We start from the raw sequence: 26,131 nt of genomic DNA, 5'->3' as shown, positions 1-26,131 counted from the left end.
AAGTTCTTTGAGAGGGGGATAGTGAAAGTACTAGGAGGGAGGATGGACAAGGCATTTTTATTTCCTTTTCTTGGGAGACTGCATTGTAGGAAAGAATATGGGAGTGGGGCATACCTACCCCAATGTGGTAATTTAAGATTAAAATAAAATCAGAATTACTAGCATCTTCTAATGTTGTGGGAGGCTTGTATTGACTTGACAAGTTGGAACATCAAGACAAGAACTGTTTTCTTTTTCTGCCCTTGTATCAGGTTGAACATCACAGACGAGGTTAATGTTTTCAGTTTTTGCCTGTAGTTATACTTTAATAACAACTAAAAGAATATTTAAAGAAGCAATTTTCTTATGGAAATACTATTTTGTACTGGCTGAGTAGTACCTGCAAATGGGTTTAACCACATCTGAAAGGAAGTGCAACTGTCATTCTAGGCAGGTAAAGTTATTCTGCATGAAGTGGAACTTGGTAACTTATAGTAATCAGTACAAATTAATATTCCCCCCTCCCCCATTACTTTTAAGTACTGCAGAAAACATATTATAAACAGGGTTATGTACAGTGTTTTCTTGTCCTAGTTGACACTTTATCTCTCTCTCTCTCTTTTGCAGACGCAGATTCAGTACCTCAAGCAAGTCAGGCAGCCTAGTCCTGCTCAGCTGAGATCAACTATGGTGGACCCAGCCATCAACTTGTTTTTCCTAAAAATGAAGAGTGAACTGGAACAGACTAAAGACAAACTGGAGCAAGCTCAAAATGAACTGAGTGCCTGGAAGTTTACGCCTGATAGGTAAACAAACCAAATACTCCCCAGTCAAGACTTCCCTGACAGTCTCACTACAAGAATCATATGGTGGGACAGAAAAGTACTTTTTCACACCAAGACTCAGACTTTGATCCCCAAAAACTCGATTCTTATACTGTCCAGCTTTTAATGCATAATGTAAAACATTTATCAGATGAACCTTCTGTTTCAGCTTTTTCTCTCCCCCTGTGCTTCAGAGGCCAGAAGGAGTCTGACTGTTCGGAAGATGCGGCCACATCCAGCTTTGTTGGCTTCCCTCCTAGAACATGTAGACACTTGAAAATGGTTGTATTTGAAGAAACTAGAGGGGGAAACAGAAGTCTTTTTTTTTTTTTTTTTTTTTTTTTTTTTAAAGTCTGTGGTACGCTGTGTATACAGACTTAAGTTTGGAGGAAAGAACCTAGTGTTAACTGGGAATTGAGCATGCAAAATACCAGTAAAAACTGGAGTACGCTACGCTGTAGTCCTTGCAGTAGTGACAGACACTGGAAGTCAGTTTGGGCTTTAAGACTGTGGGCTTCTTCCTTGTTCATTGTGAACTGCTGACAGTCAAACCTCAGTGATGTGAACTGGCAGATGTCACGGGAGCTGGTCACTTTCTTATATACAGCTATGGTTAGAGGTGAATTTCTTAGTACAGTACTCCAAATAACATATCACACCAGGAGCAGTGTATACATTCTTGCTAGCCAGTTAACTTTGGGCTGTGTAAGAGTTTGCAGAACCTAAAGTTAATCTGGTTAAAACACACTAAAGTTTTCTTGTCTTGTTAATGTCAAGCATTTGAAAGGGTATGCACCCCTACAGGTGTGATTTTGTTGAATTGACTTTTCAGTTTGCTTAATGTGCTGCAGTTTTTATGGCATAATTTATACTTCTGTTGTCTGTCTAAATGCAGTGAGGTCATGTTTGCTTTTTTAAAACAAAAAAAAAGTTAACTTATACTTAACAGCCCTATGGAAGCAAAATAGCCCTGAATATATCCCCAAGTTAATGGCAGATACAGAGGTGCTGTTTGATTTTTAAAGTGTAAGCACTTAGTTAAATTTGTGAACAGTTACTGCTTCCTATTTCATTAAATGAATGCATCATCTCTGTTCTAAACCCATCAGTCTGGACTAAAATATAACACTTGTCAACAGGAAAAGATAAGACTTGCCACATTATATTAGTGTCATCTATGTTGGTGCCAGAGATTCTGGCCTACTGACAGTTGCAGTTATTGCCCTTCCCCTTGAAAATATAGACTGCCTGTTTATCCTTAAAGTTGAGGGTATATGGCAAGACTAATTCATGTACGAAGGCCAAAGACTGATAGTGTAACTGTTAAAAATTAATATTTTCTGGCAACAGTTAATGAGTAGCCTGCACTTCAGTTGTGCAAATTATTGGGTCTGATTTTTGTAATGAGGCAGTAATGATGCTTAGACGTGGTAACTTAAAAAAATGCTTTAGGTTGTTAATGCTCAAGTTTCTTACACTAAATTGCATTAAAAATGTGAGGCAGAAAACTGACATACTGGTAACTCAGCAAGGCAGTACTGCCTGTTCATATAGTGATCAGCAGAAACCAGTGTTAAAAAGAGCATCCAGATTAGCTATGTTAGATATCTGAACCTGAATGAATAGTATTTTGTCTTGCCCCTTAGTCCCTTGATGTGGAAGGGAAACGTTTGTGACAGAGGGAAGTTTTATTCGGTCCTCTTTTACTTGTTACCTTTCCAGAGTAGCGTATGGGAAATTAAATGTCTTCGGGTAAGTTGTCTGTTTTTGTTCCATGTTACTGCTTAGAATGTGTGCAGATTTCTTTTTCAAATTGTATTAAATTTGTAGTTTTTAGTTTGGAAATAGCTCAAAGTACTGCATTTGGTTTCAGAAACTAACATTTGTGTATCCTTTTCAGTATTTTTTTCTACAGATACTGAGCTGTACTTGTTTTTTTTTTTTTTTTTTAAACTGCTGTAGCACTTGACATTTGACAGAGACTGAGAGTCTGTGAAATCTGATTTCAAAGTTAATATTTCTGTGTAGCAAATTGGATCTTTGAGGTATCTTTGTCACCTGGCTGGTGAGGGACTTCATACAGGATCTTTAATTTGTTTTACACTTACAAGGGTGCCTATGTAGTTGTGGTAGTGTTACATTTTAAAGGCTTGTCTGATCCTATTTTTAACTTCTGTCCTGCCAGTAGTTGGAAAAACGGTTGAGATTGCTACTCGTTACCTCTACTGACTGACTTCTACTTTGTAAGTGGCTTCATTCTCTAGCCTTTTTTTTTTTTTTGGAACTGTACAATTTGGCACATTATCTAGCATTTCTTTTCATTATGTTCTGTTTAATTCGGGAGATTGCATGTAATGATTACTTTCTATCTTGCTTACATCTGTTGCACTTGCCAGTGCAATACTCTGTATTTCTTTTTTTTCCCCTCAGATTCTTCTGTAAAGCTGTTTTCATGAAGACTTATGAAACTGGTGGTAGTAGAAGGCTAACAAATGTGTGGCAGAACATCAGGCTGGTAGCAAGTACTAGGCAAAAATCCATCAATCTTAACTGTTTAGTGGGATTGTTGAATTTGCTTTTTTCTGAGGAGCGGGACCAGTTGCATAGTAAGATGGCATTGCTTACCTGTAACGGTTTCACTCTATAGCTGTCTTTCAGAGTAACATTTTAAAGCTGTAAATGTATAGATTTGGTGTACACCACTTAATGTCCTTCTGCACAACATCTGACCGCATTTGCATCCATACTCTACCAAGCAGAAGTAAATGAAGTTGGGCGTTGTGCAGAAGGACGTTAAGCGAAGCACAATTCAAAGTATACAGTGTTTGCTTTACATCCGTGCCACTTAACGTTTTGTGGAATACAACGTATCCCGTACGTTAAGCAGCTCGCACCTGTATAGTGCTTTGTCTGACAGGTTCTGTCAGACAGGTTCACCATCAGATTTGCTGGATGGTTAGTAATTCCTGTTTTGATTGTCATTTCTAGATAGGCCATCTTGATTGAACTCGAGGAGTTTGTATTCTTGGATTCTGTAGACATACTATGGTAGATTTTAAAATGTGGTCATAGTTGGTCATAACATTAGTGGTTTGCTACGCTAAGTGTTCTGGCATTGTTTTGCATGCTTTGCGATAGCAGTATTACTTGCCATATTGGTGACTGTTGTGCTTTTTCAATTGGCATTCTGAATATCTTTCTGTGACCCCCCCCCCCCTCCACCCCAAAAAAAATCATGATGCTGTGTTAGGTTAACAGTGCAAGAGTAGAACTATAAATATTGAAACTTGGCCTGCTCTTATTTTTTTTCTGTGCTTCCAGTACGACAAGGAAAAAAAGTAAATGTATTCACATTCAGTTTTGTAATGGTTAGTACTACACTGTGTTATTATTTTACATGGCACTACTTTTGAAGGAGTTAATATTTTTTTGTTGTGGTGGTGAATAGGCTGCATCTGCATGTTGTTCTGCTGATAATCTTGCAGTTCATTTTGTTTTTTTAAAGGCATACAAGGTGTGTGTTCTTGACAAATTGTCATTCATGTAGTTATATTTACGAGCATATAAGCCAAGATATATCAGTTGCGCTATGCATACCCGTCAACTGTCCAGAATATTGGAGAATGTCCACGACTGAGTTTTCATGCACTTTAGTATGATACCACTGCGTACTTCATATGCAATTCCCATGTGTACATCGCAGTCTTGCATCACAGTGCTGGGACTTGATCAGCCGTCATCTCCACCCTCTGTCACCCTCCAGATAATTTCAGGGATAAGCCTTTATTCCCTCATAAACTGTACTGCATGTCCTGTGTTTTGCTGTATATTATTTTGGTGGAGGTGGATACACCAGATTAAACTCCCTTGCCTAAGAGCAACTCTGTGTGTACAAGTGCACGCATGTGAGGCATAGCTTCTTTGAGAATCTTTGCAGTGCTCATTCCTACTTACATCTTCATGGCAATGGTCAGACTACATCTATACAGTTACCCAACTTCCTCCCCTATTTACCAAAGAAAAGCACTTTACCCATAAACATACTGCTGCAAGTCAAAACGTAACAAAAAGAAACAAACAGTAAGTTTAACTTCAGAATAAAAGTAATGCATTTCATTTAGTAATCAACAGCAAGAAAAATTCATTACATCCTAGCGAAACCCATATTATTCTTGATTTCTCAAGTGCCTTTCACTGTAGTATAGAGGAGATCCCATAGTTTCTTCATCACACTCATCTGAACTTCCTGCTGAAATCAAGTAAGTATTGTTGTGAAGATTTATATCTCCATATCAGAAGCTTGGACATCACTGCTATCACGAACAGAAACCCCAGTCCTCAGAATTACTTTCATCCAGTCAGCTAGCTGCCGTAGTAGAATCCCTTATGTGATATCAAAGGTCAGAGGACATTCCACAGAAAATTTTATATGAAGGTGGAGCATCACACAGTGAAAAACAGAAGAAAAGGGAAAAAGATTGCAAATCATGAAACTATGATGGAGAAAGAAGAGGGCATTACAACAATGAAATAATAATCATGGAAGTGAGAATTGGCAATAAATCACTTTAGGTGTATCTGCTACAGTTTGAGTCAGACATCCAGCCTGACTTTGATATCTCTGCATACTTGCTTTATAGGTGGTGTCTGCCTGCACCTTCTTTGCTTCTTTATTGTCTTTATCAGGTCAGTCCTAATCCAAGTAGTTGTCTGCTATCACTGAAAGATTCCCTGAAGTATTCATGACCTATGAAGACTTATGAAGGAGAGGGGAATGACAAGGGGATAAGGATGGGGAAGAAGGGAGTGGGCACACATCCCATCCCCTGTGCATTCTAAACAGTAGGGGGGGAATAGACTGCAACAGTGACCTCACCCTGTAGCATCTGTTGTGGTAAGTTGCCCACACTATGCTGTGTTCTTTGTGTGAGTTGCTTTTGCAGTTATAACCTTATGGGAGATTCCCCAAAACTGCCCCTGTCAGAGGGTGGGTGGTTGGTTCTGTGGTAGGGTGAGGAGTAAAACCAACTCTTCAGCGTGGCAGAGGCAAGCTCCACTGTTGCCATGGAGATCACATCCATCATGCAGCGCTTTGTGAAAGTTATGACAAAGGGATCTGGTGGCTGATTTTAGGGTGTCCTGTATAGTAATCCCTTTACGAAAGACAGTGGTAGCTGCTTTTGTGACCCTTGTTGAATAGGTTAACTTTCTCTTGTCCCCATTATGCATCTTTTAACAGAAGTGTGCTGTTCTGTGTAGAGTTTGTTACTTTAGCCCTTTTGTTTTCTTCCGAAGAAAACATTTGTTCTGATTTTCTGGTACATTAGTTCTGTCTGGGTAGTGTCTGTTCTACAAATGCAAAATCTCCCTGTTTTGTGAGATCTAGGAAGAAATACCAGAAGTCCAATTGCTTGGTTAAAGGCTACTTGTGTCATGACCTTTAGCATGAAAGAGGGGGTTAGTTTTCTGGGTTGTCCTATCTGTAAGGAACATCCGATATGGGTCTTTGCACACCAAACCCAGAATTCGGAAAATCTGGCTAAAGTAACACAATAAGGAATGCAGTTTTAAGTTAGAACTTTCAAAAGTATTATAGCAGCTGATTCAAGGGGGAGGTTGTTGCGTCTTTCTGCTTTTCCCGGTTAGGGGTCGCCACAGCGGAACTCCGGTCCATTAATAATTGGTAGTTGATTTTTACGTGCCGAGTTACCAGCCCTGACGCACAACCTTCAACGAAGGTACGCCCATTCACGCATGTCTCCACGCAGTAGATGCTCTAGCTGAGAATCGAACCGGACAGCGTCTTACTGTGAGGCGACAATGCTACTGCAGCACCACCACCGCGGGTTGATTCAAGGGGGAGGTAAGGCTGTTTTTTCTAACACACAATTCATAAGTTAGGGATGCCTTTCAGGAATTTGACTGCTGGTATGGATTTCATCAGAGGGATCTAAAAGTAGACAGGAATGGATGAAAGGTATATTTTTGTGGAAGCATAAACTGTCAGAGGTGAACAGTTCATAAATGCTCTGTAGCCATTGGTACACCTGTTTGTTTTTGGTGCTGTTCCTCCTTTGACTCTAGAGAGAAACTTTTCCAATTAGCTAGGTACTAATTTTTGGCATTTGACTGTTTTGGTTTCTGTAATTTTTAGCATATCCTGAATATAAACATGCCCTGAGAATAAGGTCTTCCAGGCTGCTGTTTTTAATGTGGATGGATAGTGGTGTAATTGGCACCTCCTGCCTCTCATCGGAAAGTTCACATGACAGAGAATTCCCTTTGCCATCTGAAATAAGTGGGAGAGCCAGTGCTGTCTTGGCTTGAAAGGGGCAGTCAAGATAATTTCTGACTGCTCTCTTTCAGGTTTTGAGCTACCGTGGTGAGCAAGGGTATTGGAAAAACATGAACAAACCCTACCCACTTAGAGAATGTATTCCCTGCTTAAGCTAACTTGTTTGGTACTCTGGAACAATGCCTGCTTGGGTCTGAATCTATATAAATAGTTGTTTGTGTGTGAATAGATATGGGAGTCATTGAAACAGTGTGGTGTAGCTTGAGCCAAACATTTTGTAAAAATTCCTGGGCTCAGTAGCGTGAAACCCAAGTGCAGAAAGTCAAATTGTTAGTAACAAGCTCCCGTGACAGCGCACTTGATACTGCCTGTATTCTTTGAAAACTGAGACACTGGGGTAGGCTTCTTTGAGATCTGCTGCTTCTAGTAGAGTCCGAGGGCCTAGGAATGGGAGCAAGGTCTTGCTTAGTTACCGTCTGTAACTTTGGAGTGTGACAAATATAATATGGCTTTTCAGGATCTATTGTCACTTTCCTAGTTGTCTTGACTACTGGGATCTCGGTACAGAGCCCCTAGATGTCTGGCGTGACATTGTAACTCAGAACCCTTCCTGTTAAGCATGAACAAATGCCCTCCCTCTGGGGCAGCAAAATGCTGTGCTTATAAAGCTGATGCCTGCCTATGCCATATTAGATCTTTCATACATCAGATCGATGTGTATGACTCACATGGCTAGTATCATGAGTAATGACTTCCCAGCATGGTTCAATCTGCATTCAGGATTCGGGTAAGTATCCTACTGGGGAACATTAATTTTTCCTTCGCTAATTTCAGTTAACGTTTGTATGGATAGATTGTAGTAGATGTAGATATCAACCATATGTCAGGCCCCTGGAAATTCCCTAGCATTCCCTTTATCCTACTTGAGCCGAGTGGCTGTACTGATAACATTCTCACTAGAAAACTTGGAGAAAGCTCCCCAGCTCCCTTCACCCTTGGTCAACCCAGTGTCTATCTGCCTGTATAGGAGCCGTTAATTTTGAAACAGCCAGAGCATCCTGAGGACAGCGGCACCCCTGAACTTTAAAGTATGAATCTAATGTCAGCTTGCTAATTAGAACTAAAGCCAAGGTTTTACTTTTGTATCGACTATTTAAATCAAAGTTAACTGCACTGAGCATGGTATTTGTAACTGCTAACCCTGGACTGTCTCCCGACCTCCTTTAAGTTTTCCCTCTCTAACACAGACTCTATATTTACCTGCTAATAAAGAAATCGCCTGTCTGAGCTACCTACTGCTGCTAAATCTCCCCTTATTTATTGTACTGCATCAAAGGTAGTGGAAGTAATACAATAAGTGCAGCAAGATAGACTGCTATATACCCTGGACTTCTAAAGGACCTTTTTCCACTTATACAATATTTCCCTATTTATAGACAAGATACCCTTACTTACAGATAGTTTTTATTGGGCTATTTTCCCCTGTTTCTGGTGTAGCCCTGCACCATTCGTCCTACTTCGCTCGGGCTCACTTCACTCCCCTCCCACTCCCATTCCCACCTACCCCCCATATCATTTCCTTTATACCTAACCTCAAACCACCTCCCACTCCCACACCCCACCCTCCTACTTTAAACTCCACTAACTATCCCTCTCCAGAGTACACACCCTCACCTCCCTTCTTCTGCATATTAACTTCATCTACTTAAACCCTTAATGTTGTAGCCTTTTACAAATTAGCTACTCTCATTCCAACTCTAATTTCTTATACCTCTACCTCACCAGATTTCTCCCCCTTCTCTAACTACTCTATTACAAACCTTTCTTAAATCTGATTTCACTATGCATACCTTATTGCTCACTAAACTTCTGCAGTTTCAGCTCATTCTCTTACTTCTCCTCACTGCACCTATGCACCATTACCCTCCTTCCATAAACATCCCACCAAACCACACCTCATAAACCTCCTTTTTATTCTATTAATACCCGAAGCATCCTCAACAAAGTTAGTTTCATGCATGGATAGCGAATCATACCCCAGATGTTATTGTAGGTTCATAGGTTCATACTAGGCTATCTGCCCTAGGGCATTTATAAGCCTAGCCAGAATGTGTTTGGCTTTCGCCACCCATTTTAAATTTATTTTGCTATGCCCTTTTTCGAGATTAGTATACTGTGCCTCTGTCTAACAGTGACACAGAAGTGATACCCGGGGGTAAACCTACGATCTCCCATCCACTCATCAAGATTCCTCTTGAAGAGAGTCAATGAGGGACTCTGCCTAACCTGGACTGGGATTTTATTCCAGAGTGAAAGGAGCCTCTGGGTTATGAATCTGTCCCTCCAGCATGTCCTTTTTATTTCAGTGCTGAGGTTCAAGTCTCTCGAGCGCGTAGCTCAATGGGATTTGGATTTTCTGAGGTGCAGCATGTCCATTAATTCCGGGTTGGACATGGCTTTATACGTCAGGCACAGATCGCCTCTGAACAGGCGGTATGCCACTGAGTAGAGCTGGAGTTTCTTTAACCGGGCAGCATATGGCATCTGTTTGAGCCCTTTGATCCTCTTGGTGAGGTACTTTTGGGGTCTTTCCAGTTGTTGCAGGTGTCTGGTAAGGTACCTCCCAAAAGGGGCATTGTACTCAATTATGGGCCTGATGAGGGATGAGTAAAGAGGCACGATGACCTCCCCTGATCTAGATGTGAATCCCTTCATGATTAGGTGGGCTATATAAAATGTTTTTCTAACCACTTTGGCCACGTGGTTGTCAAATGAGAGATTGCCATCAACTTGGGTCCCCAGGTCCCTAATTACTACTTCTGTACTTAATGGATTACCACCTATGTGGTAATTTGTGGGCACTTTGTTTTTGCCAAAGGGGATGACTATACACTTTTTGGCATTTAGCTTGAGGCCATGGCTCTGGCACCAGTTGTCTGTTTCTATGAGGCCCTTTTGGAGGATGCTTGTGTCGGCTGGAGAGTCTATTATGGCGCCCAGTTTGCAGTCCTCTGCGAACTTGGTCAGCCACAGTCCTTCCGTGTTGGCCTGTACCTCCGAGAAATATATACCGAACAAGAGAGGTCCCAGGACTGAGCCTTGTGGGACACTACTTGTAACTAGTAACAGAAACCTGGCTTAAACCCCACAGCCTTGATAAAGACGTTCTTCCTCCTGGTTATAACATAATTTGCCTTGATCGTAAAAACAAAAAGGGTGGAGGAGTTGCTGTAGTCTATTACAACAGTCTTGCTATTTCTCACCTAACACAGTCTGTCCCGTCTTTCTCCCCAGCAGAAATACTGGCAGTTGACCTTAAACTCAGTAACTATACCACAATTGCTATAGTAGCCACCTACATTCCACCAGGTGAAAATATTACACTGCTAGAAAACACTCTCCTGTCTCTCCCTGAACATCCCAAATGAAACGATCCTCCTCGGGGACATAAATATTAATTGGCTAACCCTCAATAACCCAGGATCCCCACACCATATAAATCTGTATGGATTTACTCAGCTAATTAGCAAACCAACACATTTAAGTAACTCCCACTCCACAAATGCCCTCATTGGTTGGATACTTGTCTCAGCTCTTTCCAAATCTCACAATCCAGAAACCCTTCCTGATTCCCTGAGTGACCACTCGCCCATAAAGGTGCCGAGATATACAAACCACCTCTCTAAACCACACAGATACATTACTAGACATTATCTCTCCAACTTCAATCCAGAATCATTTAACACCCTCATCTCTAGAGTATGCTGGGACTTCCTTACTTAGCTCCCCCTAGATGAAGCTGTCATAGCTTTCAACTCTCTTCTTGATATCATACACTCATTAGCCCCACCTTGTAAAATTAGGATAAAAGTGACAATATCCCCTTGGCTAACAAATAACACACTAATTCTCATGAAGTCTAGAGAGAGGTCCTGGAAAAAGTGATTACAAACAAAAGACCCAGTTGACCCGCAGAGATATAAAGAACAAAAAAAAACTGATCAAAAAGGTTATGAATAAAGGTAAAGAATTCTATTATAGCCACCCTACAACACTAGAATCTGACCCCCAAAAATTCTGGAATGCTATTAACCAAGTACTTATCCTGGAAACCCTACTTCATCCAACCCTAGCCCTGACAAGACACCAGTGGAGACTGCCAACATCTTTAATACTTATTTTGTTGAATCAATATCCAAACTATTTAACCCCAATAGCTCCAATGCAAGGAACCCCAAAGGTCCAGCTTTGTCTTCAACTACCCACCCCCCAAAACCTTCTCCCTCAAGCCCGTCCCCGCAACATGCATCAGAACCCTGCTGTCTAAGCTGAAACCATGCTCTGTATCTGCTGATAACATCCCATCATACTTTCTTCAGACAGCTGCACACTTGCTTGCCTTTCCCATCTCTATCATCATAAACCGCTCAATCTCTGAATCTAAAGTACCGTCTATCTGGAAACGGTTCTACACCCTACCCATCCACAAAGGAGGTAACTCCACTGAAATCTCTAATTTCAGACCCGTTGCCATCCTCTCCCCCCTGTCAAACGTTCTAGAAAAATGCATACATACTCAAGTCTCATGGAACATCTCTCCTACTTAGTCTTACACAACATGTTTTCGACCGAAACATAGCACCTATACTGCTCTTCTGTCTTTTCTCAATACTATTTCCCTGGCCAGAGATGACCATAAACTTATCTCATGTCTCTTCCTGGATCTCTCAAAGGCCTTCGATGCTGTTTCTCACACTCTACTATTAAACTGTCTAACCTCAACTTCTCCCCAGATACAGTGGCATGGTTTGCAAGCTATCTAAAAGATTCCAGTCAGTAAGAAGGAACACTGCTTTATCTACTTCCCTCCCAGTAAAAATGGGTCTCCTTCAAGGATCCGTTTTAGGATCACTACTATTCAATATTTTCACCAATTTGCTCTATACCTCCTGTCCACTCGCCTCTATTATCCAATACGCTAATGACTCTACAGTCATAATAGCAAACTCTCCTTTTGAACTGTTATCAGCTACCCAGTCTTCCTTTAACTCGGTGGAAACATGGCTCTCAAACAACCAACTCATTCTCAACCCTAAAAAACAAAACTCCTACTCCTCCCTAAAACAGCCAACCGCATTAAGACCTCTTTTACTATCCATTCAATTAACAATGCCCCTATTGTAGTTGAATCTAGCTTAAAACACCTCTGTATCACAATTGATCAACTAAAATTTGATCTCCACATAAATAATTGTATCAGGAAAACTCACCTTAAATTATGTCTTTTATAGAAATAAAAAATATGGTCGCTGAATTACTTGGCACACTACTCCCCTCCAAAGAGACTTAATTTCAGAAATGTCTGCCGGTTTGGCGGAGGTACTGCGTGAGGAGGTGCGTGATACTGTTGCCTCAAAGCTAACTACCCTAGAGTCCATCTCAAACTCCTTGATGAGCTTGATTTCTCACACCACCAAGGGGGCAGCTCGAACAGCCACATCAGGCATCATCATGAGACTGCATTTGGATGCTTTTGTGTGACTTTACTGACCCTTTCAAATCTTCATTTGTCAATGCGCCTGTTGACGAATCTTCTCTTTTGTCCAAAAGTAAGACACACACCATCATGTAGTGTAAAAGATGGAAAGACCTTGTCTGGCGTGGGATCTTTTTGTGACACTTGTGACAAGCGTCCCCCCTGGTCCCCCCCCCCCCCCAGGGCAGACAGGGCAACTCATCTGGAAGACATCCCTTTTGGGGCAGAAGGGGTCCGCGCAACCAGGGTGCCTAGGATTAATTCTCTGGCCGACCCTTCCAGCGCTTCTGAGCAACAGCCCAATTGCTTTCCTCTGGAAGCAGTCGAGAGTCTATTCTCTCTGCACCAACAAGCTTGCCAACTCATAACTGATTCATGGGTGCAGAGAATAATATCCAGAGCCTATCCTGTCCCATTCGATCTCACTCCCCGACCCGTCAAACAAATCCCCGACATTCCACCCAGTCAGAGGGATGCTGCTGCCTTGGAAATCGAAAAAGCTGCTAAGAAAGAGTCATTCAACCAGTCCCACCAGACCAAATAGGATCTGGGTTTTACTCGAGGTTTTTTGTAGTGCCAAAAAAGATGGGGCTGTGATCTTACCTTTGTTGTCCTCCATGGTTACTGGAGCCAACTCCTTATCTCCTGTTTCACCCATCAGGGATTTAACATCCCAATATACAGGCCCTCAAACTAACAGCACAGTTTCTCCACTTCCAGTAATGGTTAGATTGCCAAGTCTCTCTTCCCATGTAAGTAATAATGTTAAGTTGTCAATCTCGACTTCATTCTTGCTGGATGGGTTCGGAGCCGATCCTCGGCTCCAACTCTGCCAATACTAAAGCTTGAGAGCTAATTCCACCGGCTCGAGGTGCCCCAATATCCCCCAATGCTAGGCGGTAACTACTCTGATCTCGTTTGCCGCTTAGCTGACTAGGTGCTTCTTCTACCGGCTCTGGCAGGTTAGTAAGATGTTCTTCATTCCACATTGCTGCAGTCCTAACCATTGGGTAGTCCGCTGTCCAGTCGGCCCGAATACCAGAGTATATGGCTGACGTCGGTCAGGGCGCATTAGACTGACGTCAGTACGTCAGGGTACTAATGCGCATGACCGACGTCATATCCTCAGTCTTTTTTGCCGCATGGTCCGATGCAGAAGCAGTTTTGCGAGTGCAGGTTGGCGTTCTGAAATATTTCCGAAGTCGGAGTTTCAGACCGAATCAGAGTTGGCTAAGTACCCCGTTGGGGAACATTTTGTTTTTTTCTTGCCTCAGTATTTAACCGGAAGTCAGAAAAAGTGAATAACTGTATTTCTTGTGGGAAACAGATACCTCATAGGGATTACCATACCTTGTGTATACCTTGGTTAGGGCCTGAGCACGACGTTGTTGGATGCCGCTCTTGTGCTAGGTTTAACAAACGCACTATTAAGAGACGGTTAGACTGTGCCAGGTTAGTGTTTGGGAAGCGTTGCAATTATAGAATGCCGTCGGATGCTCCGACGCTTCCGGCCCAAGAAGCGCAAGGACAAAACAGCGAAGCCTAGGGTTGATGAACCGGCAGTCCCGGACGACGGTTCTTTAGAAGGCTCAGTGGAGCCAGAGGTTTTGCCAGGAGTTTCTTTGGAGTCTCAGGCAGAGACTTTACTGTTACAGGATGTGCCTTCTCAGGAGGTAGGCCAGGCTGAGGGGGCTTCACAGGTAACTGTTCTTCCCTCTCTTCCCAAGGTAGTTAGAGCCTCTCCTTCTGTTGCCAAAACTTCTTTGAGAGGTAGGCCAAGTTCAGCTTCAGTGGGGGCTTCTCCTAGCATTTCAGGTTCTGTGCCTAAGAAACATATGCTTAAAATGGCAGAAGATTTGATTACTATGATTAGAGGTTCTATGCCCCTCCTGATAAGAGGCCTAGGGTGGAACCGAGTTTGATAGTTTTGAACAGTGTTCAGAGGCTTCTGAGTCTTCTCGCGGAAGATTTGCAGGAGTATCCTCCTTATTCTGATTCTGATGTGGATGATTCCACTCCTACAGCTTCTCCACCTGAGGATTTCTCATTTTCAGAGACTCTGCATTCCATGAGGGAGCACTTTAAATGGGAAGGCCAGGATTACTCTGATTCCAGGAAAAGGCTTAGGGAATTCTTGTTTTGCCCCCGCATAGGCCCTTAGCTATACCTCCTGTGTTGAATGTGGTGGAAGATGTTTTTGCAGAGGCTTCCCTGAACCTTGATTCTTTGCCTCCTGCTCCTGTTAAACCTGATAGGTACTATAGGGTGCCTGAAGCTCATAAGTATCTTTTTAAGAGTCCTAGGGCAGACCCGAAACTGTGTCTCAGGGACCTAAAGGTGTTAAGGCCTCTGTGGTTAAAAACCCTGTTCCCACTGATAGAGGCAAGGGCTTTGGATAGATGGGGAAAGAAAGTGTATACTTCTTCCACTTTAGCCATGAGGGCGTTGAATTGTCAGTTTCACATGCTTAAATATCAAAATTATCTCCTTTCACAACTGAAATCTAAGGTGGATGCTTTGGCGGAAGGTATTGAGTGTAAAGAGTTGCTGGATTTAGTTCATGTGTCTGAACAAGTGGGTAAGCATTCTTTGCAATGTGGTTTTGATGCTGTACAGGCCTCCTCGAGGGTGGCTGCCACTAGTTCTGTTCTTCGCAGGCATGCCTGGTTGAGGGATCAGAATTTAGCTGAGCATGTTAAGACAAGGATTTTGGATGCTCCTTTACAGTCTGATGTGTTGTTTGGTTCGCCTGTGGAAGCAGTTTTAAAGAAAATGGAGGACAAAGCTAAGTCTATGCAAACTGTTAAAGATTTTTGCAGGTGCAGCCACCGAAGTTTAGTAGAAATTGGCCTACTAAGGGATGGACATATCCTGCTTATGATTCCCAGTCTAGGGGTAGGTCTAGACGTGGTAGGGGCAGAGCTCAAGGTTCTTTTAGGCCTAGAACAGGGAGTTCACCTGCTCAGACTTCTGGTGAGGGCAGAGGTCAGTCCTTTCGTAAACAGACCCAATGACCTGCCTTTTCAGCTGCCAGTAGATTCTCGTCTGGCAGCTCCTTTGGGAGGAAGACTGTCTCTTTTCAAAGAAAATTGGGATTTAATTACTCAAGACAGATGGGTGTTGGATATCATTCACCACGGTTACAGGTTTTATTTCCATACATTGCCCCCTTTCAAAGGCATGCCAGACGTTCCTCCTCCACAAAGGACAGAGGCTCACAAGCAAATTTCTCTGTTACTCCAAATAGGGGCCATTCAGCCAGTCCCTGTATCAGAAAGGGGCCTAGGATTTTATTCTCGCCTGTTCCTAGTACCAAAGAAGGGGAACACGTGGAGACCAATTTTGGATTTATCTATCCTCAACACTTATCTGGACATTCCCAAGTTCAAGATGTTGACGTTACAACAGCTTTTACCTCTGCTGGGCAAAGATCACTGGATGGTAACTTTAGATCTCAAGGAAGCTTACCTTCATGTGCCTATAAGACTAAGTTGCAGGAAGTATCTGCGTTTCGAGCTGGAAATTCTCATTATCAGTTCTCTGCATTGCCCTTTGGCTTATCTACTGCCCAGAGTATTCACAAAGGTTCTGGCTCCAGTGATAGCTTACTTCAGGCTAAAAGGAATTCAAATCTATCCTTACTTGGACGACTGCCTGATTCTGGCTCAAGAAAAGGAAGACCTTCTACAGCATCTGGAATATGTTATAGCAGTGCTAAGATGCCTAGGGTATTCTGTGAACGAAATAAAGTCCAGTCTAGTACCCTCTCAAGACATGTGCTTTCTGGGTGTGAGACTGAATACAGCAGCCCAGATGGCCTTTTTAACCCCGGACAAACAAAAGAGTCTATCCCTTTACTTCCATCAACTATCTCATCAGTCCGTGCTGACTGCAAGGACAGTCCTTCAAGCATTAGGGTTCATGGCATCTTGTATTCTGGTGCTTCCCAATGCCAAACTGCATATGAGGAAGCTGCAATGGTATCTCAAAATGTATGGACACAGCACTGCCAGGATTTGGACACTGTCATTCAAATAATACCTTGCCTTCAAAAAGAATTTTTGTGGTGGGCTCAGGAATGTCACCTAAACAAGGGACTCTCTGTGACCCGGCCAGAGGCGAGTCAGATTTTAACGACAGATGCCTCGGACATTGCTTGGGGAGCTCATCTAAATGGAAAGTGGATACAAGACAAGTGGCCTGCCAGACTACAGCATCTACATATCAACATGAAGGAGATGTTAGCAGTCCAGTTTGCATTAATGGCTTTCAAGGAGTTACTTCTTCCAGGGCAGGTGTTGATTCTAACAGACAACACAACTGTCATGTGGTACATCAACAAACAAGGGGAACACATTCTTATCCTCTATGCAGGCAAGCAATGATTTTATGGGAGACTGCGCTCAGCTTGCAACTAACTCTTCAGGCAAGGTTTCTGCCGGAGCACAGAACTCCTTAGCAGATGTGTTAAGCAGACAAATCATGGATCCCCACGAGTGGAAACTGGATCTTCATGTATTTCAGAAATTGACAGTGTCATGGGGAACTCCAGACATAGATCTGTTCGCTTCTCCACTAAACCACCAGCTGCCAAAGTTTTGCACAAAGGGGTTTCATCACACAGCTTGGAAAGTGGATGCTCTTTCTTTCAGTTGGAAAAATCTTCATGTGTATGCCTTTCCACCTCTGCCTCTTCTTCCAAAGGTGCTCTTAAAGGTCAGACAAAACAAGCCAAGGATGATTTTAATAGCTCCAGATTGGCCTCGCAACACTGGTACCCACTACTAAGGAGTCTGGTAAGGAAGCCTCCATGGCCTTTACCTTTGATTCCACACCTGTTATCTCAGAAGGACGGTCATCTGCTCAATGTCAAGCTTCACTCTCTTCATCTAACAGCCTGGCATATTCTGTGTTGAAACACAGCAGGTCTCAACTTCCTCAACAAGTTTTAAATGTGATTATGGAAGCTAGAAGACCTAGTACAAGGAAAGTGTACGAGAAAAATGGAAGAGGTTTTATTTTGGAGTACAGCAAAGAATTTGGAGATTTCTGAGCCTAATTTGAGTGTGGCTCTTCAATATCTTACTGAGTTATTGGACAAAGGTTTGTCCTTCTCTTCCATTAAGATTCATGCTGCAGCAATTTCAGCTCACTATGATTGTGACCCACCATTGTTTTCGCATCCTTTGTTCAAGCAGTTTCTTAGAGGGGCAAAGAATATAAGACCCCACGTAGAGCTCCTACTCCTGCTTGGGATCTCAATTTTGTGTTGGAAAAACTTACTCTACAACCTTTTGAGCCTGCGGCTACTGCTGAATTGAAATACTTGTCATGGAAGACTGCTTTTCTGTTGGCTATTACTTCTGCAAGAAGGGTGTCTGAGTTGCAGGCCCTTATGGCAGTAGAGCCCTTTTGATTTTCCATAAGGATAGGGTATCATTACGTACTAATCCTTCCTTTATGCCTAAGGTGGTTTCTAGTGTGGCTTTAAACCAAACTATTCATTTGCCTACTTTTTATGCAGACCCCCAAAATAAAGGGGAAAAGATTTTGCACACTTTAGATGTACACAGGCAATTGCGTTATTATTTAAGCAGGACTAAGGATTTTAGGCAGTCTCAGCAGTTGTTTGTTTCTTTTGCTTTGAGTTCAGGGCAAGCCTGTGTCAAAACAAACTATTTCTAGGTGGATTGGGTTTTGCATTGCATTTTGTTATTCCCATCATGGCAAGGAGATTCCAGCTGGGATTAGGCCTCATTCCACTAGGGCTACTGCCACTTCAACAGCATTTCTAAGGGGTTGGCAACTAAGGATATTTTGGAGGCAGCTACTTGGAGTTCAGTGCATACTTTCTCTAAGCATTATCACCTTCCTCTCTAGTCTAAGTCTAGGGCTGGTTTTGCCACAGCTATTTTGCAAGGCATGTTGTCAGCTCCTGCTTCTTTATGATTTGCCAGCCTCCCTTACCTCTGCTTTGGGATTCTACCCAATGGTTAGGACTGCAGCAATATGGAATGAAGAACATAGTACAGTTTTGTACCTACCATAAATGTAGATGTTCGAGGATCCACATTGCTGCAGTCCAATTTACCCTCCCTCCTTCCCTCTGTGTTTAGGGGTGGTTGTGTAGGTGAGGTTATATGCTGATATTTTTGTATATATTTTTGTATATATTGTACATATTTTTGGTGCAGGTATTTTGGGCCTTGTCTTTTTAGGGTCTTCTGACATCTGGGGCAAGAAAAGACTGAGGATATGACGTCGGTCATGCGCATTAGTACCCTGACGTACTGACGTCAGTCTAATGCGCCCTGACCGACGTCAGCCATATACTCTGGTATTCGGGCCGACTGGACAGCGGACTACCCAATGGTTAGGACTGCAGCAATGTGGATCCTCGAACATCTACATTTATGGTAGGTACAAAACTGTACTTTTTCTTATTCAGAAACTTCAATTTCAACCCCTATTTTTTTTCCATTTAGTATAGTTTTTATTTAAAGTATTCCATTAGTTTAAATCGGGTCCCCTCTTGTGTTAGAATCCCCTTTATATTCCCTTTTTAACTTTTAGGCCTTTGGCCCTCTCCCTCTCCTTCCCCTAGTCCTTCAGTGTGACTGGATTTTTTTTTTGGTTAAGGGTGTGTCTGTGTGTTGTGTTTGTGTTTTTCCTCACTCAGTTTTTAGGATGTCTAAAGACTCCAAGGTCTCAGGCTTCAAGAAGTGTGATTCGTGCTGTCAGAAAATGTCTCTGACAGACGGTCACACTTGTGTATATTGCCTGGGACCTTTGCAGGACTCATGTGCTGTGTGCCATGCATTCAGCCCTAGAGTCCTGCAGGAACGCAAAAATAAATTGATTCTACGTGGCTTGTTAAAGCCTGAAGGCCCCCCGACCCAGTCTGCGTCAGGGAAGCCTTCTAAGACTTCCAGACCGTCGGCTCCAGTTTCAGAGCCGTCCCCTGGAAGCGTTAAAACGGCTTCGACATCGGCTCCGGCTGGAGCCGATGTTTCCAAATCTCATACCATTACCTCGGCTCCGGCTGGAGCCGAGGTTGACAAGACTCAGTTGGCTCAGATAGGCTTATCGGAGCCACCTTCAAAGAAGAGGTCTAGGTCCCCTTCCATCAGCTCCATCCATTCACCTCCGGGATCTCCTCTTCTATTGGAATGGAGCTATAGGTCTCATTCCTCTCGGTCCTCCAGGCTGTCCGACCATGATTTACAAAGGGTGGTGAGTAGACTTCTAAAGTCCGAGGCACTGGCCCAAATGCTGCATAGCCCTTCTCAACAGTCAGCGGCTATTTCCATCCCTGATTTTATTCCTCCTTCGACTCCTTTGAGTTCGGAGCCAGGGCTCATCGGAGCCGTGGCTGTCGCTGCTTCGGAGCAGATACCTTCCCTTTCGGCTCCGTCTGCTCCGATTTCCTCATTGGAGCGATCTTGGCGCCGAGCTTCCCTCGTTGGCTCCGAGGGGGCGAGTGGCATTGGACCCTTGTCCGACCCCGTTATCCGTCTTGGAGCGTCGGCGCTGGTGAGTTCGGCTCCGACATCGGTCTCGGAGCCGTCCCTGTCTGTGCCGGGGGGGTCCTTGTCTCCTCGGAGTGGGGACCTCCGGCCTTGCCTGATGGGGGTGCCTTCGAGGTCATGCGAAGCGTGCTGGACCCAGTGTCTACCCCACAGTCGGCTCAGTCAGCTCCTCCCTCTTCAGTGCCTGTGGTGATTTCTACCCATCCCCTTGTGTCAGACCACAGAGAGCCAGCTCCTCAGGTTTCCCCATTGGGAATTTCCTCCTCTTCCGAGGCCTTTCCTGATTCGGTAGGAGAACCCCCTTGGAAGAGACAGTGCCGAGTGTTTACCAAATGCATGGCAGTGGTCGCGGCTCACTTGAGACGTCAAGGATTCCAGGTGTTTCCATATTTAGAAGACTGGCTCCTTACTGCCACCACCAGACATCAACAGCTTCTATCCAGAGACTTCACCATCCAAACTTGCCAAGCTCTGGGCATTTCAATAAATTTCGAAAAATCTGCCTTGTCAATCTATTACCTTTATAGGCGCCACCTTAGATGCACTCAATCTTTCCGCTAGACTTACAGAGCAAAGAGTGTTAGATATCCGTAAACAAGTTTACCTTCTATTACAATGCAACAAGGTCAAAGCCAGGGTAGTCTTGAAGGTATTAGGACTCATGGCAGCTACTATCACCCTTCTCCCCTTAGCTCGTTTCCACATGAGGATCCTCCAATGGATGCTGCTGTCTCAATGGTCCTTCCAGCAGCTCCCGATGTCTCACATCATAATAACTCAATCATGCAAGAATCGCCTGTTTTGGTGGATCACATCACCTCAAGTTCTCCAGGGCAGACCATTCACCCCCCCCCCCCCAGTCGCCACCTTGACAATGGACGCCTCCCTGATCAGGTGGGGGGGGGGGGCATTATCAGGGTAGGACAGTCCAGGGCACGTGGCAACCTTTCGAGTGCCACTTGCACATAAATGTCTTAGAGATGAGAGCAGTGCTTTTAGCGTTGCAAGCCCTTCAGGACTCTCTTCCCACCGGGACTGTTGCAATTCAGACGGACAACATGTCCGTAGTGTGGTACATCAACAAACAGGGCAGAACCAGATCCTACCCCTTATGTCGAGAGGCACTCAGACTTTGGCAGTGGGTGATTTCTTCTCAGCATTTTCTGATAGTAACGCACATTCCCGGGAAGTCCAACCTGATTGCGGACAAGTTGAGCAGGGCCATTCTCATGCCCCACAAGTGGTCTCTAAAGAAATCAGTGCTGGAAGAAGTCTTCCAAAGATGGGGCCAGCCTTGCTGTGATCTTTTTGCTACTCCCCAAAACAGCAAGTGTCACGACTTCACTCTCTTCCCGTTACCAGGCCATCCCACCAGAGATGCTCTAGTCCGCGATTGGCCCCGGGGACTTCTGTATGCTTTTCCTCTGATATCTCAATTAATTCAGAAAGCTATCGCCTTGAGATTTACAATGATCCTCATTGCCCCTTACTGGCCTCGACAGATATGGTTTCCGTTCCTCCATCATTACCTGTTGGAGCAGCCTTGGCATCTGGACCCGGTGCCAGATCTGTTGACCCACCAGTCGGGCCAGCTGCACCACTCCCTTCATTCTCTCAACCTTGCAGCGTGGTTTCTCCATTTCCTACCCTAGCCAGACTTCCCTTAATCTCTCATTCGGTCCGAAACATCCTGATAGCCTCTCACAAATCTTCTACCAGGAAAATTTATAATAGTAAGTGGAAACGTTTTTCCTTCTGGGCAGAGTCAAAAAATATAGACCCCTTCATTGCACCTATCCAGTCTATCCTAGACTTTCTGGCAGAGCTCTTTCATTTAGGCTCTTCTTCATCTACCATTAGAGTACAACTAGCTGCTATATCTAATTTTCATGTAGGTGTCTCAGACTCCAGTATCATGTCCCATAAGCTCTGCAAAGCCTTTTTAAGAGGTGTTTTTCTGCTCAAGCCCCCAATCAAAGATCCCCCACCTCCGTGGGACTTGAATTTGGTTCTGGCATCCTTGATCCCCCCCCCCTTCGAACCAGCGGCTTCATGCCCTCTTAAGTTGCTCTCCTGGAAAACACTGTTTCTAGTAGCCATAACTTCAGCTAGAAGGGTATCTGAACTTCATGCTCTGTGCAGTCGTCCTCCTTACTTAGTTTTCCACAAAGATAGGGTGTCCCTCTGGACTAATCCGTCCTTCTTACCTAAGGTTTCCTCTGAGACAAACCTGAACCAAACGATTGATCTCCCCGTCTTCTTCCCTGACTATTCCAACAGGTCGGAACAAAAGTTACATTTTCTAGATGTTCATCGCCAACTTAGATATTATTTAGACGGGACTAAACAGTTCAGGAAATCTGATCAGCTTTTCCTGTCTTATGTGGAAGGGAAATTGGGCCTTCCAGTTACCAAAGTGTCCCTTTCAAGATGGCTTACCTCTATAATTACCTTAATCTATGAAATCAGACATCAAAAACTGCCTTCAAGACCTAGAGCTTATTCAACTAGGGCATTAGCTACATCTGTAGCTTTTCAGGACAGACTGCCAATAGATTCCATTTGTGCAGCAGCAACTTGGGCTTCTCCTCATACCTTCATTTTACATTACAAATTGGATTTGGCCTCCAGAAACCGTGCCAACTTTGGTTCCACTGTTCTCAAGAGTCTGTTCCGATAGGCCACCCGGAATAAGGTGCTAGGGACGCGGTCCCATCCAGCAAGAATGAGGGCGAGATTGACAACTTAACATTAAGAAGTTATGTACCTACCGTAACGTTCCATGTTAGTTGTCTTCTTCTCGCCTTCTTTCTTAAGGCCCCACCTCCTTCCCCCTAGCCTGGACAGACCGATAGGAAATTTTGGGATCTTCCTTTGGAGTTTTTCTTCCCACATGTTCTGCCACCTCTATTCCCCCTTTATGTTTGTGGTAGCTTACATTCAGGTTATATAGAGGTGGGTTCTTTTTTCTCCATGATGTGGAGATCAGAACTGCTTGGTTTAGCTATCAAACGAGATCCGAGTAGTTACCGCCTAGCATTGTGGGATATAGGGGAGCCTCGAGTCGGTGGAATTAGCTCTTGAGCTTTAGTATTGGCCGAGTCGAGCCGAGGATCGGCTCCGAACCCATCCGGCAAGAAAGAAGGCGAGCAGAAGACAACTAACATGGAACGTTATGGTAGGTACATAACTTCTTCTTTTGCCTTCACAAAAAGAATCTACTAAGGAAGTTTAAAAAAACAAGTGGAAAATATCCATTGTATGTGGAAGGCTGTTAAGATTCGAGAAATGTCACCTTGGTAACAACTTTTAGGATTAAGACTCTGGGAGATGATGCTGGCTGTTCTGTCTGCACCTAACCAATATAGTCATCTTTTGTATCAGGATGTTAATCGTGTTTCACTGCTGCAGTCCTAACCATTGGGTTATCCTGCTCCCGGTAGCCCTCGATCGGCCAGAATAGCAAAGGTAACTAATAATGACGTCTGCTGTCACTGGTTGTAAAGGACGTCAGGGCATCCGATACAAATGGAGGCAGCCGACGTCACTGCCTGGGTCATCCTTGCCGCGGAGCCTGAAGCAGAAGCATTTCTTGCACGAGTGCCAGTCAGCAGTTTACCTTTTTTGTTTCCGACTACACAGTTGAAGTTAACTACAGCTAAGTACCCCATTGGGGATCCTCTTTTCTTGCCTTAACGTATGTCAGAAAAGGTTAATAATTGTCTTACCTGTGGAAAGCAGATTCCCCATAGAGATTTTCATTCCTGTTGTATTATTTGTTTAGGCCTTGACCAACAACGTTCCTAATTGTGATCTCTGTGCTTCCTTTAAACCATGTACTATTCGTTGGGCTAAGCTTTTAGCTAAGCATTTTGGAGTTTGGCCTGTGGTTGTTGGTATGGCGTCTCCTGGTCTTCAGGCTTCGCATATCCCCAAGAAACGCAAGGGTAAGGACACAACAGGCTTCCGAAGGACAAGTCCTTGGATGATAAGTTGGTTGTCAGTCATGCAGTAGCCAGTGAGGCGACTTTGCAGCCCGCAGCTTTTCAACTGCAGGCCTCTGTTGAGAAAATTTCAGAGGTTCCCAGGTCTCCATTTTGCCTTCTGACTTTCCGCCTGTTGCCTCCTCAGCTGGATCTGAAGCTGCAAAGCTGACTCCAGTGTCAGAGACCTCCGTTCCTCGTTCAGACAGCAAGCTCATACCAATGACTTCGGCTGCAACTTCGGCAGTTTCCAGGCCTCTCGAGTCCTTTAGACTTGCAGGTAAGTCTTCCAGTCGTAAGCCTGTGAAGAAGCAGGCTCAATTTTCCTCCCATTCCCTTCATTCTCAAATGGTTAACATGGCTGATGACCTTTTGACTCTTATTAGGGGTTCACAGCCTCCTCCTTCAAAAAGAGGTAGGGATGTCTCTCCTGAGGCTTTGTCCTTTTCAGGTTCTGATACTTCTAGCATTTCTGTTGATGAAGAGGAAGTTTCTCAAGCTTTCTCTCCTTTTGAGGATTCAGACGCAGAGAAGTCCATCCCTTCTGCTTCTCCTCCAGAAGATTTCTCATTTAGTTATACGTTAAATACTCTCAGGGGACATTTTAAATGGGGAAGTCAGGATTATCCTGTTTCTAAGAAAAGGATTAGAGAGTTTTTGGATATGCCTCCGCATAAGCCTTTGGCTATTCCACCTGTGTTGGATGTGGTTGGTGATGGTTTTCTGGAAAATTCCTTGACTCCAAATTTGGTTCCTACTGAGTCCCTGATTCTCATTTGTCTCTTTTCAGGAATCCGTTGGCTGATCCAGAGTTTATTTTTCAAGGCCCTAAAGGTGTTAAGGCCACTGTTATTAAAAATCCTGTTCCTTCTGACAGGGAATCTAGGAACCTAGATAGGTTGGGTAAAAAGATTTATACCTCTGCCACTCTTGCTATTAGGTCTATTAATTGTCTTTTTCATATGCTGAAGTGCTGTGGTCGATGCTATTAATTCTAGGATAGCAAGTGTGCCTCAGTTGGCGGAGAGTAAGGATATGCAGGATTTGCTGAATTCTGCCAGTCTTGTTAAACATTCATTACATTGTGGTTTTGACATTCTAGAAGCCTCCTGTAGGGCTACGGCTACTGGTTTTGTTATTAGGAGGCACGCTTTGCTCAGGGAGTAGTACCTACCAGAAGCCTGTCAAGGCCAAGCTTTTAGATGTACCTTTGCATAAGGGCAGTCTTTTTGGCAGCAAAGCAGAGGAAGTGCTCGAGACGATGGAAGACAAGGCCAAGTCTATGCAGACAGTTAAGACTTTTTGCAAGTTCAGCCTCCTCACTTTAGCAGGAATTACCCTTCTAAGAGTTGGACGTTCCCTGATACCAACAGAGCCGATGTTCTTCGTGTTTCACTGTTGCAGTCATTGCATTCAGGCAATCTGCTGGCAGGTTGCCCTCAGTCAGCCTGATTAACAAAGTCTCGGTCCTGTCGGTTGCTGTCCCTTCTTCCATGACGTCAGGTCGTCAGGGGTATAAAACATGCAGCCGACGCCATTACATCAGTCTTTCTTGCTGTGCGGTGCCCGAAGCAGAAGCAGTTCGCAAGTGCTGGTCGGCCGACTCCTGAAATTTTCGTTTTCGAGTTTCAGAACCAAAGTCTTCAACTAAAAAGCTAAGTACCCCGTTGGGGAAACTTTTTCTAGCTCCTTACCGATGTCAGTAAAAGTTAATAATCGCATTACTTGTGGGAAGCAAATACCTCATAAGGATTTTCATTTGTACTGTATTCTTTGCCTAGGCCCTGACCACAACGTACCTTGCTGTCTGTTTTGTGATAAATGTAATCAGCGCACTATTAAATGTCTGTATATTTTTGTTTCTAAATATTTTGGCTCACGCTTTAATTATCCAGAAATGTCATCTGTTAGCAATCCGACTACCGGAATACCTAAAAAACGCAAAGAAAAAGAGACAGGCCGTCTAGGTCCAAAACTGACGATGC

The 26,131-nt window shown here is 43.8% G+C and overlaps 1 protein-coding gene across 2 annotated transcripts in view; it reads left to right on the top strand.

Annotated features, from left to right (window-relative positions):
- The window catches only part of LOC122800178 (WT1 associated protein), a 1,433,819-nt gene that overhangs the window by 895,188 nt on the left and 512,500 nt on the right, over positions 1–26,131 (top strand). For both annotated transcript variants that reach the window (XM_044069689.1, XM_044069693.1), the window contains exon 6: positions 607–785. In XM_044069689.1, the coding sequence (XP_043925624.1) occupies positions 607–785 (179 nt within the window). The remainder of the gene's footprint in view (positions 1–606; positions 786–26,131) is intronic.

This window comes from Protopterus annectens, chromosome 1.part0 (assembly GCF_019279795.1).
Source record: "Protopterus annectens isolate FY-2018-M chromosome 1.part0, PAN1.0, whole genome shotgun sequence".
NCBI lineage: Eukaryota > Metazoa > Chordata > Ceratodontiformes > Protopteridae > Protopterus > Protopterus annectens.
The sequence above is the reverse complement of the archived record's forward strand: the minus strand, read 5'-3'. Positions and strand labels throughout refer to the sequence as shown.